This window comes from Apis dorsata, unplaced genomic scaffold (assembly GCF_000469605.1).
Source record: "Apis dorsata unplaced genomic scaffold, Apis dorsata 1.3 scaffold_292, whole genome shotgun sequence".
Taxonomy (NCBI): Eukaryota; Metazoa; Arthropoda; class Insecta; order Hymenoptera; family Apidae; genus Apis; species Apis dorsata.
Genome location: NW_006263567.1, coordinates 1,273,311 through 1,296,214, shown reverse-complemented (window position 1 = coordinate 1,296,214; position 22,904 = coordinate 1,273,311). Strand labels below are relative to the sequence as shown.

Here is a 22,904-nt window from a genome sequence, read left to right as displayed (position 1 = left end):
AAAAAAAAAAAAAAAAGGAAAAATTCAATTTTTCGGTTGAAAAATGGTAATATATTTTAACGTCGAATATCCTTTCTAAATATTGCGATACAATAGATGCTTTGTTTCCATCGGTAATTAAGAAACGCTTGTGGGGAAATTTCTCTGCAAACTGTGCAATTACACGTACCCGCTTCTCTTTTAATAATCGTTTCGCCGATGCATGGGAGTGAAAAAAATGGATTTACGAGAAAATAGAAGTTGGTTTACGGTCGTTGTCGTTCACCACGTGACAGAAAAGTAAAAGTGAGAAGATAACGTTTTGCACGATGTGGGCGTGTTGTAACAATAGCTATCCTATAAGTCGCGTGTGCATAATCCGCGGGTGCATTCCACTGTGACAAAAGATATCGGTGTAAACGGACTTTTGTTCGCGGCCAACAATTCGGGCTTTACTTCTTTACGAGAACGTCCGAGCAGATTAGAGTAATGATATCGTTATCGATATTATTATTGGGAAAGAAAAACATTTGCAAATTATCGATCCTATCCCTTCGTTAAAAAATTTCGAATGGAATTTAACTTGAAGTATCGCAAATGAGAAAAAGGAAAAATATCTCGATTAAGAACGGAATAAATCTTATGTGAAGAGAAGGAAGGGAAATTTTTCGTTATCCATAAAAGTTTCGTGAACGGGATCCGACACGCCTAATTAACCTAACGAGTCAATTTCACGCGAATATTTCCCGAAGCGATCATCCCAACGATCCTCTCTTTATTAGAGCTGTCGAGGAAACGAGTTGAAACGTAATTGCACCGTAATCGAAACGGTGGAAAATTCGTCGAACTTTCGTTCGCGAAAGACGTCTTTCTCCGTTATGCAACGCACACGCATCCTGTTTCTCCGGATGCTTGACCGAGCATCGCCGCGTTGCTACGCACAGACAGACGAAAACGAGTGCAGTTCGAAGAGAAAAGAGGGGGGGAAGGAAAGAAAAATGGACGAAAAGAATGCCGGTGGATATTAAACGCGGAAGCTTAAACGTTTCGCCTAGCGATTCTCCACTCTAATGGATTCGAGGTATTGTACGTACTCGAGATGCATCTCATATGCGTCGCACGGCGCGCGGAGAAACTCGAGGAAACTTTGTTTGCGCTTGTAACGATCGAGAGATTCATTGTTTTGACAAGAGAAGACTGGATTTCTCTCTCGACGAGAGCATCGATGCTTTCGCTTCTCCACCGTTTGATCTCGTGTATTCGAAATTTAATTTATACTTTATGATGGTACTTCGAGGTTCCATTCCTAGGAAAAAAATTACGATTGTAAATGATGAATATGATTCTACAAAGGAAATTGATGTTTTCGAATATTTTCGTAAAATACATGGTAAAAATTGATATTTTTCTTTTGTCTTTTAAAGGGAAATACATAATGGATTTATTAGATTGAAGAAAAAGAAAAAAATATTGGACTTAATAGCGACATTACTGAAAAGATGGCTTGTCAGATTCGAATCAATTTGAATAATACACACAGATTTTTGTCGGTCGCGATCACTTCTATTGAGTCATAAATCACAATATCGATATTTATCGTTGAAAATACGAGCTTTTACAAGAGTTCCGCCATTCGTTCGGACAGATCTACAATCGATATTTGTTATCGATCAAACACAGGAACATAGATTGCGCTTGCTACTTTTAGCTTTGTTCCCGATGACTCGCGTCGAACGAACGAGTGTCGTAAGAAAAGTATCGTGGAGAACGGGCGAAACTTTGCAGTCCGCGGGCGGTTTCGAGCAGATTAGAGGGAAAAAATAATGAAACGGGCCGACCTGCTATTTTATTGATCATTCGGTGGAAAGGAGGCTGAAATTCTTCCTGGAAATATCCGTGATTTGATAAATCTGTTGCTCGCAGGGATTAGAGGGAAGCAGCTATGCGTAGAAACGTACGTATACCGTGTATAATCGTGTATTATCCTTTATTAGTTCACCTTCGACATTAGCAATTTGTAATTTTACTCTGTCGATCGTGTATTATAAAGTCGCTTATTATAAAGATCGTACGTTTATTCTATAAGCAGCGTCGAAAATTAAATATATAAAATTCATTCTGCTTTAACAAGTTTAACGCCCATAACGTTTCTTCAGCGAGTGGACAAGTGTTGAAAGTGAAGAGTAAAAGTAACTTCCACTTTTATCGTAATTAATGAAAAGTACTCTGAAGGACAACTCTCGAAAATTACCACGAATGTCTATAGATAGTAATCTTTGTATAAACATTGTAACATTGTCGGAGAATGGAATCATTCTGTAAATTAGTGAATGAAGGGAAGCTTATACGGAAATAGAAACATTACCTTCAATCTTCAATCTTCAATCAACGTGATTCGTGGATCACAGAGAGATGAATAATCGCGATTACTTCATTTTTATAATTAATATAATTTCTATAGATTTTTTTTTAATAATAATTTCGTCTTTCTAGGTACTTGACCTCCATAGTATTACTCTTTACGCTTTCCTTTCTCGAAGAAATTACAGGCTTCACGAGTGCAACTTGCTACTTTCCAAGGTACTTCATTGAAACTCGGAGAGGAATTAGCCTTTCTCGCTCAAGGTTCGAATTCTCGAGCTCCAGTTTGCTTGGAAACCTTTCGAGCCGCGTGATATTCGAATCAGGACACTGTATTAGGTTAGCTGCACGGATATAATTTCACGCGTGAATGATTAATTATATACTTTTTCTAAAAAAAAAAAAGACAGCCTTAAAACACACTAAATCGCCATTCTTCTAATTTATGAATAATATTTATCGCATTCAGGCGTGGAAAACAGGTTCAACATAAATTCTCGTCTCGTTGAAAAAAAAAAACTCTCGAATAAATAAATTTTCCAATTTGATTGGTCGGACGTACAATTAATTCTGAATAAAAAAAAATGAATGATTTGTTTTTTTAAATCGTTCAACACAAAATCGTAATAAATTTCAAGATAAATATCGAAAACCGTTGCTCGTAATATTCATATTCAATTCATCGTATTTTCCTATTTTACAATTTTAAAATTACGACTTATGTAAGTTTATCCGTTTAAACGGAAACGCACGAATCACAGAAATTATATTATTGGGCTGCTTACGCAAAAATCTCATTGTGAGCGAATGATTAATTACATAACAGTGTTTGAGATATTCGTTGCTCGGCTCGATTTATTAGGTGTTGATTATTAATCCACGTGTGGAGAACCGCGCGTTCTCCGGTTTCTACTTTCCTTCCACATTTCGTGCGCCGCTTCACCCCGACAAATATGCAATATGCTCACGATTATTTCGCAACCAGACATTTATTAGCCGCGTGTTTGTGCGCGGTTCTCCTCGTGATCATCGACGCGCGTTGGTTCAGATATCACCGCGGCGTTGATATCCATCGTCACGGTGCACGCACATGTGTGCCGTGGTTTGTGGGCGACCTCGTGCGTCTGCAACGAGCGCGTCGCTCCTCAGACAGAATTGTTTCGAATCTCGTTCTCTTTTTTCAATGCCGCTTGTCAAACCACCTTTCGAGGACAAATTTAATCGAGCATTTATTTCGACGTTGGTCTAACTTTATGCGCAAAAATCGTCTCAACTCGAGTTACTTGATCTGCGTTGATAATCGATGTTGCATTCGCCACCTCGACCTTGCTTTTCCGGTTTCGAGTCTAGTTCAGTTTCAAGGAAACTGGAAATGATTTCCTCCGAGATTGTTACGCTTCTCCGGTTGAAAAATTCAAAAGTTCAACGTTCCATGTTAAAAAAGTTAATCTCTCGTGTAAATTATATTATAATAAATTATATCGAGTTGTTGCGTGCCCCGTTCCACGATGAAGCTATTTTAATTATTACGATCGAGAATTGTTTATTACACGCAATTACACGAGTTGCGCTTAAATCCTTCTTGTCACGAATTCTCATCGCGGATAGATATATCCTTTATATCGTATATTTGCATTTTTTTGCAAGGAAAATAGGTGTAGGGTCGCGAGAAACGAAAAACATTTCTCGATAGTCAGTTTCGTTACGGTAATTACGCGAATTTATTCGTCCAGGCAGTAGATCTTTAATTAGAACCAATGTCGATCAAGGGTCGATCTCTGGTGCCTGCGATACTCTATCATTAATCTGTCTTTCCCTCTCTCCGTTTCGATCAATCCCGTTCAAAGTTGTGACAAGTAAACCCCGGTGTGGCGTAATGGGATATCGTCATAGAGACGCGTATATCTCGTTGGAAAATCAACGTAACATTCTAGATCCAGACACGTGGATCTAGTCAACGTTTTAAATAGCTTATGAATTTTAAAGATATCAGATATCGATCTGGAATCGACTTCTTTCTCTCACGTATATTCAACGGAACTTTATAATAACGAGTCGATAGTTTATGAATTTTAAAGATGGATACGAAAATACTTTATTTATCCATCTCGAATGAACAATAAAGTGAACAATTACCTTAATAAGTCAATCGTTGGTTCATCGTTGAATTCTTGATATATCGCATAAAATTCTTCACTCCTTCGCTATATTCTAGCTATATATCTACGCAATTATCAGTCGTATGTAATAGGGCAGCAATTAATCGCCTTGACATTGCGACAAGCGCGAAGAAAGAAATCGCGAAGCGATGACGTGTCGCGCGTTGCTCACCTTGCTTTCGATACAGAAAACCGATATAATATGTGTGCAACAATGTAACCGCTCGTTCAATCGTTTCGCGCGATTATTCAAACGCGATTATCCAATCAAACGTGTTCCCAAGCTCGGATGAGGTGACCGTGCATAGCAACGATTTCGTCAGATTTTACGTAAGAATCGCAACGGGCGAAAAGAGATGATCGGTTGTCAGAAGATATAAATCGCCGGCTTTTCTTCGCTCGCCTCGAATCGTTTCCCCGCGTGGAACTCAAGATACGAAATCGGATTTTTCGTTCGTTGGAGTTTACGACACGTTTACGACACTGCACTCTGTTCCCTTTTTAAACGTTTTCCTTCGAGCACGCGATGTCTCGTGAGCTGATAACGACTTGGGAATATTTATCGCTTTTTGCGGAAACAGATCGGGGTATCTGTCGCAATGTTCTGTCGAAACTTCGGCACAAGCGAGCAATTAACGAGTTGCTTTTCTACCGAGGTGAAAAAGTAACGGGAAATGTTACTTTGTCCACGTTTTCGATTCGAGACGCAATCGAATTCTTTATTTCCTAAGAACTTTTGACATTTATGACGTTTAATAAATCCTTACAATTCGTTCTTTATCTTTAGATTTTTCAATGTAAATTGTTCGTGACGAACGTGCGGATCGTTCGTTCTTTCAACGTGAAATTATCTTTTAATTCGTGTAAGAAAAATGTCTGTTGAGCTCGACGATGAGCATCAACTTTTTTTAGTTATTAATCGTTAAATTTTAAATAAATTCTGACCTTTGATCCGTGAAATCAAATCTCGAATGCAATCTATTTCTGGAATCCTTTCCCATTCGAAATTCCATAAACACGAACGACGCAAGAGAAACAGAGAAAATATCCTCGAACAAACAAACAGCAGGAGGATCGATTAAAAATCGAACGACTGCAATTTATCAGAGTCGAATGGGACGACGGCGCGTGGTAAAGTGACTCCGTGTTGCGATTTAACGTTCTCCATAATTCATCGTGGTTAATTTATCAAGTAACACTTGGGCCTCAGAGATTCTTGCTTAATAATGGCGAATGTTTAAGGAAATGGAGGCAAGAAACGGGAACGTTTGAGGAGAGATCTGAACGACTTCTGAAACGGATATGAAAGCAGAGAGTGGTGATTTTATTCGACGAGTATATTCGGCCCATAAATTATATCGCATTGTTAACTGATAGAGGCTCGTAAAAATTGTCGCATGGGTTGGAGAAAATCTCGAATCGGTCGTCAATCATTGGATCGAGGTTAAAAGTGTTTTCAGAACGAACGTCTAACGAAGCTTTCGATTCCCATTTATCGTTGTACGTAACGGAATTTAATGGGGCCGTTTCCGGTTTCGCAGAAGTTAAAAGTGGAATCGTCACGATTGTCTCAGGAGGCTCGATTAAAATTTAATTGAAAGGCTCGAGGATTGCTATTTTTCATTTATGTTTATACATTTTTTTGAAAGTTTTTGCACGGAGATTGGGAAACGGTGAAAGTATCTAATAAATCGTTGATAGATTCAATAAGGGAACGCGTAATTCGGACGTTTGAAGGGAAATTATAATATCTCGATTGACAGGATCGATAATTTATTTCATCTTGACAACCGTATTTGTGATGCAAAAATTTGAACGTAAATAACGAAATATTCGTTAATAAGATATTTTGATCTTACTAGGAAAGCTGCGTTGATTTTTTCGAATTTATAAATAAAAATCAGGAAAGGATAATTATCTTTATTATTATTATTATTTTTTCTATAAGATAAAAAAGAATCATACGTATTACACTAAAGATTAGATTAATCTTTCCATTTCAGACAATTCTGATTCTACTGGTTTTCACAGTTCTGGCAGCGGTCTCGTCCCAGGACTACAGTCAACTGTTCGCAGGATTCGGACCTTATATCAGGCAAGCAGTAGCAATGCGAGATCCACGATCGAATAGAGGTGAATATGCTAATCCTTTTAACCCACGAAATCCTTGAAATCCTTCGAACCAATTCCCGATAAACTTGGGATTCGACCAACACTGCGTCCCAACGATCCCAGTCCTCGACCCCTAAAACCCTGTCGGAAATAATCTTCGAGAGTGAGATATGGATTCGCGAATAATTGGCGGTTAATTCCATTTCCGCTCGAGTTGTTGACGAACCGTGACGCTCCTACTAAATGAGATTATTCTCGGATTCTCGTTCGAAGCCAGAAATTACGATCGATGCCGGAAGGGGGAACTAATAACGATAATTTCATAGATATCGAACGATTATATATATTTATATCTGTATATAGAGAACGTTTAAACTACCGATAGTACGTGATTAACGTAATTCGTGCGTCGAGGAAAAGGAAAGTGATCGTACGAATTCTGAATGAATTTGCAACGATTGCTCGGTCGATTTCTATTTCTAATAATTATCTATATTAAAAAATATAAAATTTTATTTAATAATAAATCGATGGATAGATGTAAAATGAATTTTAAATCGCGTATTTATTATTTTAATTTAAACTTGTTCAATTGATATTTCGCATTTATTTTAGCAAAGTTGTGCAATTTTTCAAAATAAAAAGGAGAAATGATCGTATAAATTCCGCATCGATTTTTATTAATATATCAATGATAAAATTATGCAAATTTATTCGGTATTAAATCAAAAAAAAAAAGAAAATTAAAATTTTTTGATAATAAATTAATAGATAAACGCAAAGGAATTTTAAATCAACACGTGTAATATTTTAAACTCGTGCAATTAATTTTAGAAATTTCACATCACTTCGAGTTCGAAATCGAAGATTAATGGACGAGACGACAGGCGCTATTTGTTGCCCTAATGAGGTATCCCATTCTAACGTTGAAGCTTTGACATTTGTCTGCACGTGTATAATTCGACACACGCCGTAACCAGGATACGCGATCCTTGCGATCGAGTGGAACGCGGCGGCGCGTTTTACGCACGGAATGAGTGTCAAGTTCAAACTCACCTACAATAAATAGAGGCAGGAAAATGTTGCTGACATACCGCCAACTTGTGCTCCGACTGGTCAATTTCTTGTCAACGTGTGTTAGATAATAATTTTTCCTCGAGTGAAATACCTTTTTACGCCATTCTCCATCTCCAACCGTAGTAACATCAAATTCTTCTAAAGTTTCTTTCGATGATTTCCGTACGTCTTCTTTTTTTTGAAAAATCCAACGATATTGAAAATTAATAAATATGTTCTTTTACAATTGCACGTTGAATAAATTAACGAGAAGAATCGACTAGATAAAAAAAAATCAATTTCTTAAATGATAAAACGATAATATAAATTTGAAGTTAAAGAAGAAGAATAATGGAAGAAGTAAATGAAACTTCGACTCTAGATATGATATATAAAATTTTGTAAAAATATCAATATATATATATATAAATAATATATTTCGGCGATCATTCTGGATATAAAAAAAGGAGGAGGAAAATTTCTTTTGGAATAATCCAACTATATTAAATAATCTTAATTCGTGGAGCGTAAAAGGGAAGTGTTTTCGTGATAAGCTGATAATGATCTAGCAATAAATTGAAAGTCTAATGATAACTTCAATCAGGTCGTTCGCATTTCTTAATTAACCGGAACAATTGTGTTCAAGTGTTCAAGCCACGAGGTTCATAGTTTCGTAACAGTTTGCAGCGATGCGATAAGGATCGAGTTTGTTGCGTGAGATTTGCACCTCGCACGCATTAGTGGAAACCACTATTTCCACAGTGGCATCGATTAATAGTCGTTCGGATTGCAAATCACTTCCCGATTCAGATAGATTACACTGGATCTCCTTGAAAACTTGTTTATAACGAGGTGCTTATAAAATTAACACTCTGTAGAATTGCACAGGGAGGATCGATTATGTGGATTCTCTCTTTATATGCGGCTGCCTTATACAATCGGCATTATAATTTAAATTCTTTCGTTCCAAAAAGGTCATAGAAGATGCACAGAAACATTGCGAAAGATTATGAATATTTGTGTTCACGATCGTGATCGAACGATCGATCGAAACTAGACCAAACATGTATCGAAGAAACGAAATGACAATACGATGGAATTCTTCTTAAAGGAATTTTCGAATGATAGAACAAACAATTTTCTTCCATTTTTCGTCATTATTATGTTAATAAAATATAAATGAAATATTATTATTTAATTATTTATGGATCTCATAACTTCTTTGTTACACATACACATCGAATTATATTCTTTTTGTTTCTCAAAGTATCGAGAAAACATATTTTCATCATTTTTATCGGCTTCTTGTTCAAAGTATTCGAATTCAAAATAACACTAAAATGATTTAATAAGTTGAATATTTAGATAATCTAAATCTTTGGACGCTAGAGATTCCATTGCATCGTATAAGAAAAATTAAAAGATCGTTTTAAAAGATCAGATCGGCGATCTTTCGATTTCGACCGCAAGCAACGACCGTGAAGAGTGGATTATAAATTACGCGAAAAATTTCGTAATTTCAAAACGACTCGTGTACTTTTGATAAGATCGCCGTGTAACAGCGATTATAGAGATCATCGGGGATGTCAGGAACGTACGGTAGTGTAATTTCATTGAAGCATGGTCTTTCTAGGGCACGATGTTGAATAATCGCAAGCTACGGCCTCAGTTTAACGAGCTCGTTTAAACCGTGTTTATGATTTTTCATAAACGTTGCACGGGAATGGAGAATGGAGTCGAGACGTCGTTTCTGATTGAAATGAAATCGAGAAAAGGGGCGTAACCGTCAGATTGACGAATGACGCTTAAGGCTTCGTGCCTTAGATCTTGTTTAATACGAACCGGTACCGCCAAAAGTGAATTACTTCTGAAGTAGAAATAATCGAGAAGATGTAAATTTGATCGAAGAATGATCGAAGGATGACATTAAAATTTTCCTCCCTCGCGGAGACATCTTCCTCTTCCACGATTTCTTTCTTCTTAAAATTTCTTTCATATTTCTGACAAGGACGATTTTCGTTCCAGGTCCGGTACTGTTTCCTCCTGGCCCTCCGCCGAATAACGAGGACACCAGCGGAGTGATAGTAGGCGCGAGCGGATACGGATTCGTGCCGCCCAACCAAGGTAAATCGTCCTTAGGATTCTGAGGAGAAATGGGAAATGCTTGAACCCGTGGCGCGGAGAAGCGGAAGATGGCGCAAAATATCTGCTCCTAAAATTCACGCCTCCACCAAAGACTCAACAACACGGCGAGCAGTAACACTTTGGGGATGACACTAACTCCCGAGCACTTGTCGTCGCCCCTTGTGCACTTAACTTGTGAATAAATCGCTATTTATTTGTTGCCAGATACGTCGAATCGCCCAACCCCCTCCCTCTCTTCACTCCAACGTTTTTAATCTGCATGACTTCCTTCACTTACCATACCTCGAGGGACGAAAATTTGAACGCCATCCTTCGACCATTCTTACATCAAAGAGATCAAATTTACAGCTTCTTGATTATTTCTACCTGAGTAATGATTTAATGGTTAAATTGCGAGGAATCATCGTGACTAAAAAAAAATCCATGGAAGATATTCTGTAATTAGCGATTGTGTCGATTCATTGAAATTTATTCGCTGTATTTATATAACGATTCGTAACCCATAATCATTTGAAAATAATATTCACAGCTCATTCGAAAAATTATTCCTCCAAGTAACACAAGTAACGAGACGTACGTTCCAGTTTCATTTTGAAACTATAGACTTTTTTTAACGACGTAGATCATTTTGAACGACGATCCTGAAATTAAAGAATTAAACGGACGATACGATTCGATGGCTTTTGTGAAAGGCCATTCCATTTAAATCGTGATCCTGAACTCCTCAAAAGCGACGATCCTTCTCCTTGATTTCTATCAAACGTGAAATATCACGCAACGACACGGAAGATGCAATGCAACCTTCGATTCTATTCTCCCGACTCGTACGAAATTTGTAAATATAAAAATGGACACCTCTTCCAAGACTAATTTTACGTAGTTTCACACTAATACGATTCGTGTTATCTATAGTGGCTAATTATCACAATTCACGAATGTGTCTTAACCAATTCCACTAACACGATTCCACGCAAAAGGTATAGAAATGCACAAAGTTAAACCATTTAACTTACCACCATTTTTTATTTTATTTTGGAAAAGAGAAGGGCAACTTTCCCTTTCGAGAATCGAAAAATCTGGAAAACAAACAAGTAACCACCCTTGTGAAATCCTCCAACCTTGAAAGCTGACAGCGTGATATTTTCGTGAAAAATCTATTCGATCCTCGCATAAATCACATGGCGGAGTAATCCACGTGTAAATGGAGGCATCGAGAGCTTTCTCTTCCTCTCTGCCTCGCAGCAAAAGTTAGGAATAAAAATTCTCCCTCGTCTTTCATTATTCGAATTCAATGGCGGCATTCCTCGTCGTTCGATAGAGAGGAAGAGGAAAAGAGAGAGGAAGAGGAATACCGGTTTCTTCCGAAGAAGAGGCAACCTTGGGATCCACTTAGAGAGACGGGGGTCAGTGAAAGTGATTTCGTTGGCCTCGTGACTTAAACTCGTTTACACGTAACCTCGGCTGAGCTACTTCGCGAAGCGTAACAGGTGTTATGAGGTCAGTTGGACAATATCGTCCTTTTTGGCGACACGAAAATCTGATGTATCTCTGCCGCTGGGATCAATGATCCGTTCATGGTCAAGTTCGTGGTTTTAGGCTTCTTTTTTTTTCTTTTTTTTCTCTTTAAGATAAAAAATTCTTCTTTATGGAACCGCTATTTAACGTATCATATTTTCTAATCGAAAGGAAATATTATAATATTTCGTTACACGTCGAGAAAATAATGATTTTCTCTTTATGTAGTAAAATTGACAGTCATTCGTGGATCTTGAAGATGGATCTTGACGAAAAAAAAAAAAAAGAAAATTAAGAAAATCTTTCAGAGTAAGATCGATAATGGTTCGAGATAAATTTCGAAGATGATGTTGTTTCTCTAGATACGATAGAAATAATAAAAAAAATGATCTAGAAAAAAAAAAAGAAAATCAAAAGTTTTGAATATAATCAAGAGGAGGAATAATTTCGTTCCACGAAATTCAATTTACATTTTCAATAGTCGAGCGTAACCCTGAAAACATTACTAGCCAATCGCGTAACGAAGGCAATTACGAGATTTATAATCGTTAACAAGCGCAATTAGGCATCGTTAGAGACTCGTCGCTACTTCTTTATCGCGGATCACCGTTGCAAATAAAACTGACTCGTAATTCGTTGCCGCGTATCGTTCTTTTAACGAGACCCTCGTAATATGATTTCGTGCAACGAGCCGTTATTCGAACGATCGTGAATTTTTAACGGGCGTAATTTCACAAACACGCGGCCCAATTGAGACGAAAGTTCGATCCGTGCGCAAAGAGTTCCACGAATCGTTGCATACGCTGTCATTATGAGTAATAACACTTAATCGAATAGTTAAATGAGGTCGCTCGAGGAACTTCCACACCTTTCCTCTGCCTGGAATTTAATTATTATTGCAAATACTTGCTTCTTTTTTTTTTAATTCTTTCGTTCCTAACCTTTAATCGGCATCCATGTCATGGCCTCTGGACAAGAATATCGATTACAGTCGTCATCAGAACTGTCAGACAAGACTCTAAATTTTTAAAGTCTAACGTCACATTTGAGAGTAATATTGGAAAGAGGAAAAAAACTTTTTCCCTAAAAAGTTTTTTCTGCTACTCTCAAATCTCTAAAAATTTAGAGAAATCCTGGTTAACATTTGTACCAGAGCTTCTAGTCGTTGATTTTAATATCGATTTTTATTACGAAACGATTATAGTAAAAAGATAAAACCGTTCACATTTCGCTCCACGTATATAAAACGAGCATATTCGCGCGCGTGTACCTCGACAAAAGGATCGACAAAAGGATCGATGAAAGTTTATTGAAAAAAAAAAAAAAAAAAAAATATGCCTTTGTAACAACCGGTTTGCAAGAATCATAGAAGATTCAGAGAAATAATATTCCATAAACGTTCAATCGGATTGTCCCGTGCCTTCCAATCTATCCAGACAATAGAACGGAACATTGTTCACAATGGTTCAAGATAAGCGGATAGAACGTTCGAACTCGATGGAGAAATAAATCTTCAGCGCAACGGACTGTCTAGCGGTTATGGCCACGGTATATCTTTTGTTCATTAATGCCTGTAAACGATCGCGATGGAGCGGATAAATCTGCGAAACTGGCGGTGATTAACGTTCTGCCGCGTCTAAGGGCAACGGGAAACGCGTTAAAAAGTTCCTCGCGAGATTAACTCGCGGCGAGAAACGCAGGAGGCGAGGATCAGACCCGTTTTTCTTGCCAACGACGCTCGTTCAACGAATGCGAGGATGGCCGTTTCGACGCGTTGTCTGCGCGTTATCGAGCTCTCCCTCCTCCCCGCTTGCGGAATAATTGCGAGGAAAGGGGCGTAATTACGGGGTAGAAATCGGGGACAAATCCTCCTCGATAGCGTTCCGTGGAGGAACGATTTAGGTGTTAATGATACAGTTCTCGCGAACGAGCGGGTGCCAGTGAAAGGCGGTGATCGTCTCTGAATGTCTATGATCGACAATTGATGGTGTTGGTCCGGGGAAGGGAAAGGAAATAAGACACTTAGCCGCACGTGTTTCTAACTAGTAGTAGAGCGATCGTTAAACTTGAACCACGCACTTCTCCGATTTCACCTTCGGTTGTATATTCTTCTATCCTCGTTGCGTCCTCGATATATCGTTAAGATCCAATTCGACGTTAATATCAATGTTATTTTCGGTCGGTAAAATCGGGAACGGTTGGAAAATCGATAGAAATCGGGGAAAAAATAAAAGAGTAAACATGGTTCAAAAACCTTCTCCTCGATACGCTCTCTCCAATTCTGTCGCGAGGGGAAGGGTTGAATTTACGCACAGCTAGGCGTCCCTTGGACTGCCTAATGGATCCCATTGCCTTCTCCCCGTTGGTTAACTTTATTGTCAGCGCCGTGGTCGGAGGCAACGGGCAGAAAAGCGAGCACTTAACACAGTCAAAGGGAGAGAGGATATCGGACGTGGTGGAGATGAGGTGGAAGGGTGGCCGGGTGACGAGGGTCCTGTAATTAGCGAGCTTTGAAGCGGTCCCGTGCCTGACTTCTCATTACCGACGGTCAGGTGTCCCGGCGATTACTCGAGGAGCTTTGCCGCGCGATTCTTGGCGAATTATCGCGCGTGATCTCGTGCCTCTCGCGTCTCCTCTCCGACGAAGAAGGATCGAAGGGGCGATGCTCGACCACGATGAGGGGAAAGGATGGAGAAGGAACTTTGGAACGTTTCGAGATCCTGTTTCCTTGTGTCCGCGAAAGTTTGACAGGGTCGAGGGTCGTTTGCTTTCGCGCGAACGCGTTGAGGGTGAAATTTAACGCCGCCTCCCTCAAGAAATTTGAAGAGAATTTTATTTTCGAGAGAATGCGTTCCTCGACGAGTTGAATTAAATTTGGGGAGAGAATTTCGAACGATTTGATCGATCATAAATGTTTCCTTACATTTTGTTCCAGCTTTCTATAGGTTCTTTTACTATTAACCGTGAACGAAGGATTAACGGGATATTGAGAAGGTTGCGAGTGCCGCGTCATCGATGGGGAAACTGTACGGTGAGAGAGTTCTCGAGAATATGGGAAACTCAAGGAGAGGAACTGTCTAGGAACCACGAACTCTGCATCCGTCCTTGTATCATACGTATCTCCACAGTGTCTCTGGATACAACACCACCAGGAGCATCCTTATATTTGTATAAAGAATCATTGTATCGAGTTAATACATTGTTAATGTTTTCTACGACTAGTGTCTCGATATACCGCCTCACCTCGATGGAACCTCTCGATCGACAACCATCGTTACACTTTAAATAAAAAAAAAAAAAAAAAAAGAAGAAGAAACACATCTAATAAGATAGATTTGACTAAACTACATTTAACTTATAAAACCATCGGTCGAAAGGCCTATTAAGAAACGTATTTTACGCTTCAACATTCACAATCCACCAGATCAGATTGCAAATTATCCTCACAATTTTCCGCGCATAAACGAAACGTCGGATTAGAAATCGCATTGGAGAGAGCATCGCAACCGCGTTCGATCGTGGCCCACTTGAAAGACGCGTGAAATTAACCAGTTGTAGATACAACTAACCCTAGGTAACCTTCCCTCCAACCTATCCTATCAATCTTGATACGCGATCGAGAGGTGTTTCCATGATTCGACGTGATTTCTCAAGCGCGCGCGCTGTTGCACGCATGCCTGCCCCGTTCGCGTTACGTTACGTTACGTCACGATCGATCGGCGGCCGACTCCTGACGACCAGCGCGGCTTAGTCGGAGGCTGCACTTGAAATCGAAACGCACGCGGCGACGGCGCATGGGCGGAACGAAAATTGGTGGCGGAGATCGACCTGCATCTCCGTTCATCGATCACTGAACGATCCGGTTCGAGTCACGGTTGATCGCCACCAAATACCTATACCAGCTTGTAAATATTCATGATGTAATAAAATTTACTTTTTTTTTTTTTTAGTCGAATCGAGAACACACCCTGGGATATAATAAAATGGGATATAAAAGTGAGAATTTGTTGCGGGTTATTGTTCAGATGCAAGGTGACGTGTTATTTGTATTTGCGTTCAATATTTTTCTTTCTTTTTAATCGACGATAGCATTCGTCGATATATTTGCAAAATATATCCGAATAGAGAATGGAAAATGACAGTTGGTTTAAAAAAGGAAAAAAATAGATAAGCAACGATAACAATTTGATTTTATGAAAACCTGTTTGACAGGCCACGCGATAAAATTGTGAACCGTGTCCCTGATTATATACGTATGCAAATCAAGGGAAAAGAAATTATTACGAGCCACTGTCAGAGGAGAGAGAAGGGGAACGATCGATAGTTGCGAAATTTCACCGATCTCTAACTCCCTCCCTCCTGGAATTGGAAGTGAAACCTCGTCTAACGATAACGAGGCGCGTTGAACCCCCTCCTCCACTCGCGAGTAATTACCCTTTGATGATCGAGTTCCATTCGCAAAGACGATCTCGTTAGCGTAATTACGTGCAACAGTAACTCGACGCAACGATGGATGGAAACATGTGGGGCAAATTAATCCACGGAATCTCGCGCGATCTCTGCGCGCCTGCTATTCGTGGGCCGAATGGAATCGAAAGTTGATGGGTTAACGAAGTTACAAAAAAAAAAAAAAAAAAAAAAAAAAGAAAAAAAGGAATAAGGAAACGATATACTGTAATTATCGTCTTTACACGAGATGATACGGAAGATATCGAGAAATCGAGATAGCGAGAAGCTTGTTACGTAAAGCTTGTGAAGAAAAATAGCAGCGCGCGAAATTTGAACGTTCCCTCACGGTTGATTTAATGGAAATGGTCGGAAGACACAGCGATCATCGGACGACACCCGCTCGACGGAATCGTAAAACGAGATTGATTCTCGACGAGCAGCGTCGAGAATCCCTGGTCCACTTGGCGAGCAACGAATCAAGAATTAGACGGCTTAGCTTAGGGATATTCGAAAGCGTGCGGAGAAACGTTAATGCGTCGTTCCATCCCGCGGGGACCGGAATCGAGGACGTTCCGCACGCCTCCCAGGAAGCTAATGGCTGACTCAGCGCGGTTAATCTCCCCCTTTCTCCCTCTTTTTCCCTCGTGAATGATTAACGAAGCGTCCATTAGATCATTAAGATTTGCCAACGCTTCGTCACGCTTGCTTAGACGCGTCGCGATCTTAATTACGAATTTCTCTCTTCCTTTCTCGAGATCGATTCGATCCCGTCTGTCTGACCAACGTCGCTCGTTTCTACTTATCGATCAGACGTCGGATTCGAGAAAAGATAGCAATTTTGACTCCCTTGAAAATATTGGGAGAGGTGTAATAAATAATTTTAGATTTCGAGATCGTAGCAGATTCACGGTTCACGGAGCGCGGATATTTTATCTAACGGAATCAGTTTCGATTCGTTTCAAATTTCGTTGGTTATTAAGTGTATTAAGTGAAAGCAAGAAGAAATATCGACTCTTCCATCTTTTTTTTTTCCTTTTTCATTTCTATCGGCCAATTCTCGCGTGACGAATTTTCCAACGATCCCGTAACTCCCCCATTTCCTCTCCATTCTTACATCACACAATCGTAAGCGCGTATACACGTGATGATCGACGCGGAGGCAATCGCAGTATACATTCGAACGAAAGTGTATATTTCTACACAGAAGAAACCGGAAACAGGATCGATACAATTACGCGAAAGTGGTGGTAACTCGAAGTAATTACGTTAGCAATAGGTGCACGGAGGAGAAAAGGGGCGGTTAATAAGAGAAGAGCGACGAGGGAAAGCAAGAACAATTGCCAATCACAGGTCGCTTCGTGTCTCGACTGTAAACCCACATCGTTCCGCGCAACAGCCATTCAAACAGACGAAACGGAGGACGGCCTAGACTTTCCTCCGTGTTATGTCACCGCGGAGCTACTTTTACTCTTCGTTCGACAATCGGTATCGCCGTCTTCCAGTTGGCCGAGCAAACGACCGGCCGATCGATTATCGCCTTCGCGTTTCGCCTTCGCGTTTCTTCGTTCCAACGAATTTATCGGCGAATAAGTAAACCAGGCTGTTTGGCCCAGGCTAAAACTTCCCTGATCGGATTATTCGCCGTTCGTTCGGCGAACATTACGCCGCGGTTTACCGCTCGAAATTACGTTTAGAGTTTAGACTCGTTCCGTCTGGCTCGCAAAACTACGGGGGCATAAAGTCTGCTGTTTCGTTCCTGTTTCAACGTAGTATCGACGTAGCACGATGGTATCGCTCATTGTTTATTCCGCCACAGTATTCTAGTTTTTGCGATGATTTTACCGTTTTTCTTTCATAAGAAAGAAATAATCGCGTGGAAATAAAAAGGAAAAATAGAATACGTAATATTGCGTAAGAAACGATGGATTATTATGGATATATTTATTCGTGTGATAATTGATTTATATTATATCGTATCGTATCGGCCGATTTTCCGTAAAAACGAACGATCGAACTTTCTTTTGCAAAAATATTACATATCGCGTGATTAATCGATCAGGGAAGAAGTTGTTGGTTCGACCACTTTCAATTTTATCGGTGAAAGAGGAGAGTCGGTGGGAGACACCCTCGCGAAGAATTATCGTTTCGAACACGTAGACTCGTTATTACATAACGAAATTAGTCGCAACGAACGAACCTACATGACTAACAGAGCGTGCAATAGACCGCGGGAAATATCTTTCGGTCGAAGAAGTCGATGTCGCAATCTTGCCACTTCCGGCACCCTTCGAGTATTCGATACGTAAATTAGTCACAGATACGTCGTACCTGTTTTTCGTTAAACTTTACATTTTCTTTTCTCAAGCGAAAAGAAATATCGATTTTAAAAAGGAATGTCATTCGAGATGAATAAATTTATGAATTTTATTCGAAAAATTGCGAGAATCGGATTTTTAACGAAATTGTTTCGAATAGGAAATTGATTTGGTTGATGTTTCAAATTTTTTCGATTCGGTACACGTATTATGGAAGTTTGTGAGTGAACGTGAAATGATATTACGATGAATATGAGTGCGAAGTGAAATTAGTCGAGATTAGAACCGAGAAACTTGTTGTTCTCTTGCCATCCGTTTACCTCTTACCAAAAAGTTGCAGCGTTCATCGACAGATGTCGCTCGAGGTACGAAATGATCCAAAATCGCAGCTAATATTATTTTGGCGGCAAAATATCGTTACGTATTAATCAAATATCGAGTATTTCTATCGAATTATCGAATCTGCAATCTTGCAATCGTAAAATCTTCACCGAGTATTAACGAAAAATGCTCGTCCCCATTAAATCATTAGCACAAGGTAGTCATCAGTCTGGAAGACCGTCAGTTGCCGGTATTGTCAGGTCGACGACATGAAATCACGTTAGTGGAACAGCGAAGCCCATCAGTCAGTTCTAGGGTTGAAGTGTGCGATTCTAGGGTCAGTCTTTTAAGCCTTTGACGCGATTACGTCGTTTTTAGGAAAGCATTAGGCGTCTCTCTTTTTTTTCTTCTCTCTCTCTCTCTAAATAGTCTTCCTTCACAATTCGACTTTCGAGAAAATTTTCAAAATTCTTTCCACCTCGATATAAAAAGTCGTTCCCTGGAAATATATCGGTTCGACCGCGAACGCGAGAATATAAACCAATCCTTTCTTCGCCGCCGCACGCGTTCAAAGGAAATAAGGGAGGCGGGGGGAGGGCGTTGGAACGGGCGGGAGAAAATCCGCGAGGCAGAAGGGCCGAATTCATTATTAAAAAGCCGAAGCGAAGGCGCAGTGCCTCCCCTTTCATCTTCCCTTCGGAAGCCAGTGCATCAATATTCAAGCGGCGATGCGCCTCTTCGTATCGCGACAATGTCAGGTAGTTTACTTTATATTTCACAACACCCCCGCCATCCATCCAGCCTCTTCTCCCCCTGCACGGTTATAAGATCCTTATCGCGTCTATTCAAAGGCGGCCGCGCGAGCCTGCGAAAATAGAGATTCGGTTCTGCCTTCCCTTCTTCCACCTTTTCCTCCCTTTTTCTCCTTTTCTCTTCGCTCATTGCCCGCTCTCGAGCAAATCCTGACGGGGGATCGCTTCAAAGGGAACACCCTCTTCCGGTCCCCGTTGGACCACCATCTCCTCCAGTCTATTTCGTGTCTCGAATCGAAGATCGAAGGGTTCCTTAACGGTTGGCAATATTTCCTTTTTCCTTTTCTTTTTTTTTTTTTTTTTTTTTTTTTTTATCTCGAAAATAAACACGTATTATTTCGTATATGTCGCGATATCGTCGTCACTTTGGATATTTTACGCCTTTCTTATGCATCGAGTAATGCAAGAAATAAAGAAAATCGTGAAACGACAAAGTTGTAAATTATAGTTGTAAAATTCCGTTTTTTTCCAAATCGAACGATTACATTGGAATGCGCGGAGGTAAATTTGCTTCCTTCTTCACGGTTATTCTTGCGTTTTTTTACCGAGTATTTTTCAAAACTGGGAACTACTCGGATCGAGAGAGTTGTTGATCCGTTAAACTCGATTAAACTTTTATCCAAATTTTGCGAACGAAATTCGTTGCGTTGAAACTCGAAACGGGAATATTTTACAAGCCACACGTATTCTGCAAGGCCGAGAATTGCGAGAGGAGCGATTGAACGTCAAAACGTCGTTCCGGCAACGACGACGAAGAAGCGGAATCCGCTTTGCAATCTAGTCTAATTGAATATTCGTAAAGCGGGATGCTTAAAAGGAGAGATGCTCGGGGACGAATAATCGGGATTATTCCGAAGGAAGGAAGCACGCTGATTTACGTCGCATTTGCGAGGCCTCCTTCCGCTGAATTACGTTCAACAGGCGAATCTACGATTTCTGTGTAAGATCTCCATGAAAATTTCAAGGAGATACGACTCGGCGAGGCGAGCGAAAAATCGATCCACGAATTCTCGAAGGGGTACTTGGACGAATTTAACTGGAAAGCCTCGAAACCATCGAGGAGGTTTCGCGTTGCCTCGTGAATCGAGGCAGAGAAACGATCGTTTCGGGGCCTATTTCTAACCTGAAACGAGGTAACTTCGAAGGGATTAAGCATCGAGAAGCCGAAACGCTCTTGACACGGAAAATAATAATCTGTTCCCGATACTCGAGGAGAAATATTCGAGGAACGAATAAAATGGAAAATTTCTTGCGCGTCCCAAGAAAGAAAACTCATAACCGATTCGCTCAAACGTGTCAAGCGCGCAAAGAATTCGGCTCCGTTTCCACCATATTTCCCCCCGTACAATGACACACGTGTCATCGGAAAGGAAAAGAAATTTAAGGCGGAAATTAGCGGCAAGTATCGTCCAACAACGCGTTTACTTGAATTTTAGTAACCATTATCGTAGTTCCCTCCCTTTCCTTTCCCTCCACGAATTTTTATCGCGCGCCCCCGGACCGCGTATTGCTTCCCCCCCCCTGCTCGAGCTTTTACGAGGAGGGGAGGAGAAAAGGAAGCGCAGGGCGAAGGAAAAAGCACGGAGAAGCAATTAGCCGTAAACGTCCCTCCGTTACGTGCCATTCCCGCGACCACACGATAATTGCTTTCCCGTTTCATGATCAAACATACGAATAACGATAAGAATGTACACAATTTTCTTGCAAATTTAAATTCCCGGATAATTATTCAGACACGTTGTATCGAACGTTTCGAAAAGGAATTTTCGTCGAGCGTCCACTAAACGCGTTTCGTGTTCTTTAAAGGGGACTTCATAGAGATCATGGAATTAAATTTCAATTACCTTTTACCAAAGAAAAAAGAGCGATTAAAGTAGAGGTGAAACGATTACAATTTCAACTTTCCATTGGAGCGAAAGGAAGGAACACCGATCGCCCTATTATCAGAATCTTAGAACGTGCTAACTCGCACGAAAACGGTAACCCTCTTGCACGCGAGCCGGGGGGCTCCCCTGATCCTTCGTATCGCGTCGTTAAACGATGTTTCGGGGACGAAGAGGCGTGGGACTCAACCCTTTTCCTCTCCTTGCGGCGGTTGGTTGGTAGTCGTGCCTCGAACAATAAACTCGTTTATTATTGGGCCGAGGCAAAGCTGTGGAACGCGATATTACGGCGTTATGGTGGTACGATTGACTAAATCGTCGTCGGGCCCTCGTAACTCGGGATTAGGGCGAACGGCCGGGCTTAAATCGGTTATTACGTCGCGTTGCTAATCGTAAATCGTGTCTAACGTTATTCCACGAGCATGAAAATCGAAGGAGAAACAAAGAGGGTTCTCCACCACCCTCGCCCTTCCTTTTCTATCTCGTCCGCGAACGCCCTCGATGATCGGCTCATCCCTCAAACTAGCGATGGAATCAAGTTATCGAGCTCGAATGCGATGCAAGATACTCACAAGTTTTATCGTATATCGAATATCGCTAGTAATCCTAATAACCAGTATATTCGTTACAGAATATAACTTCGTCGAGAAGCTTTCTATTCGTAGAAAAAATCTATCGTAATCGAATCTAAAGTATCGCTCCTTTTCTTTTCGAGATACTCGCGAAGGATTCGAATCTTGTCGCTTTGTTTGTCGTTGTTCCATACGCTCGCGATACGTTCGCTCCCATCCCTACCGAGAAACACACCCTTTTTCTTCCTCGGAGTAAGCAAACAATAATAACATGGTCTTCGAACGAGGAAAAAGAGCGAAAGGAAATACACCCCTCGGAGGACAATTTATTAATATCACTGGAAGTGATTAGAGCCGAGAGTACACGGGGCTGCGTCCGCGATAAGGGCGCCCGTGTTCGCCTCTCCTTTGCCCTGGATATACTTATTGAAGATCTGACACGGACGTTTTTATTACGCCCCGTTTTCCGAGATCCAGATAAATGCCACCGGTGAAAAATCCCCGCCTAATGTACCGATCCTTATTTTTTAAACGCGAGAAATAAAATTATCGTCGTCGAGAAGAAATTTTCCCACGAATAAAGACAGACGCCGTCCGTCTGACAATCTCTCAAGAACAAGGGGATCGTAACAACCGATGTCTATCTAACGTTATCGTTGTGTTATCGACGCACGATGGAAAATGCCCGCGTAATAAATAAGTCTCGCTATATGAAGCGACGAACGAGGACGAGAAAGTTGCCGTTCGAGATCAATTTCTCTAATAGAGATAGAATATATATTCATGCAAATCCGGACGGATCACGAGCCGTCGTCTGGTATTCCCGCTCCAAGTAGATTCGGACATTTTTGGTCCGACCACTGGCATCCGTTGAAAATTGTCTCGACGGTCCACGTGGCTAAATATAGGCGCGTGGCGCGACGGAGAACGGTTATTGCGCGCAGACGAGTAAATATTATTAAAATATTCATGACAAGCGCAAGATGAAAACCGCGGGACGCGGTTTCTAAACAGAGGCACTCAGACGAAACCGTCCGGTCTACCCCCTCCTCCTCCTCCTCCTCCCTCGAAACCCCTTTTCTTCGTTTCCCCTTTGTTTCCCCAGACGCTACTTCGTCTTCCTCCGTTCTTCCACCGTTTTCGTTTTCTTCCTCCGAACAGTTGCCCGTTTCCCCTTCCCTCCCCTTGCGCGACCGACTTTATTTTACTTCTCGCTCGCGATACG

The 22,904-nt window shown here is 40.7% G+C and overlaps 1 protein-coding gene across 7 annotated transcripts in view; it reads left to right on the top strand.

The window, feature by feature from the left end:
* LOC102674489 overlaps positions 1 to 22,904 on the top strand; it is a 91,948-nt gene that overhangs the window by 6,282 nt on the left and 62,762 nt on the right. For 3 of the 7 annotated variants that reach the window (XM_031511109.1, XM_031511112.1, XM_031511111.1), the window contains exons 2-3: positions 6,503 to 6,632; positions 9,693 to 9,791. In XM_031511109.1, coding sequence (XP_031366969.1) covers positions 6,503 to 6,632; positions 9,693 to 9,791 — 229 coding nt within the window. Of the gene's footprint in view, positions 1 to 6,502; positions 6,633 to 9,692; positions 9,792 to 14,262; positions 14,620 to 22,904 lie in introns of those variants that run through there. The other 4 variants (XM_031511110.1, XM_006617108.2, XM_006617109.2 and 1 more) reach the window with 3 other exon arrangements.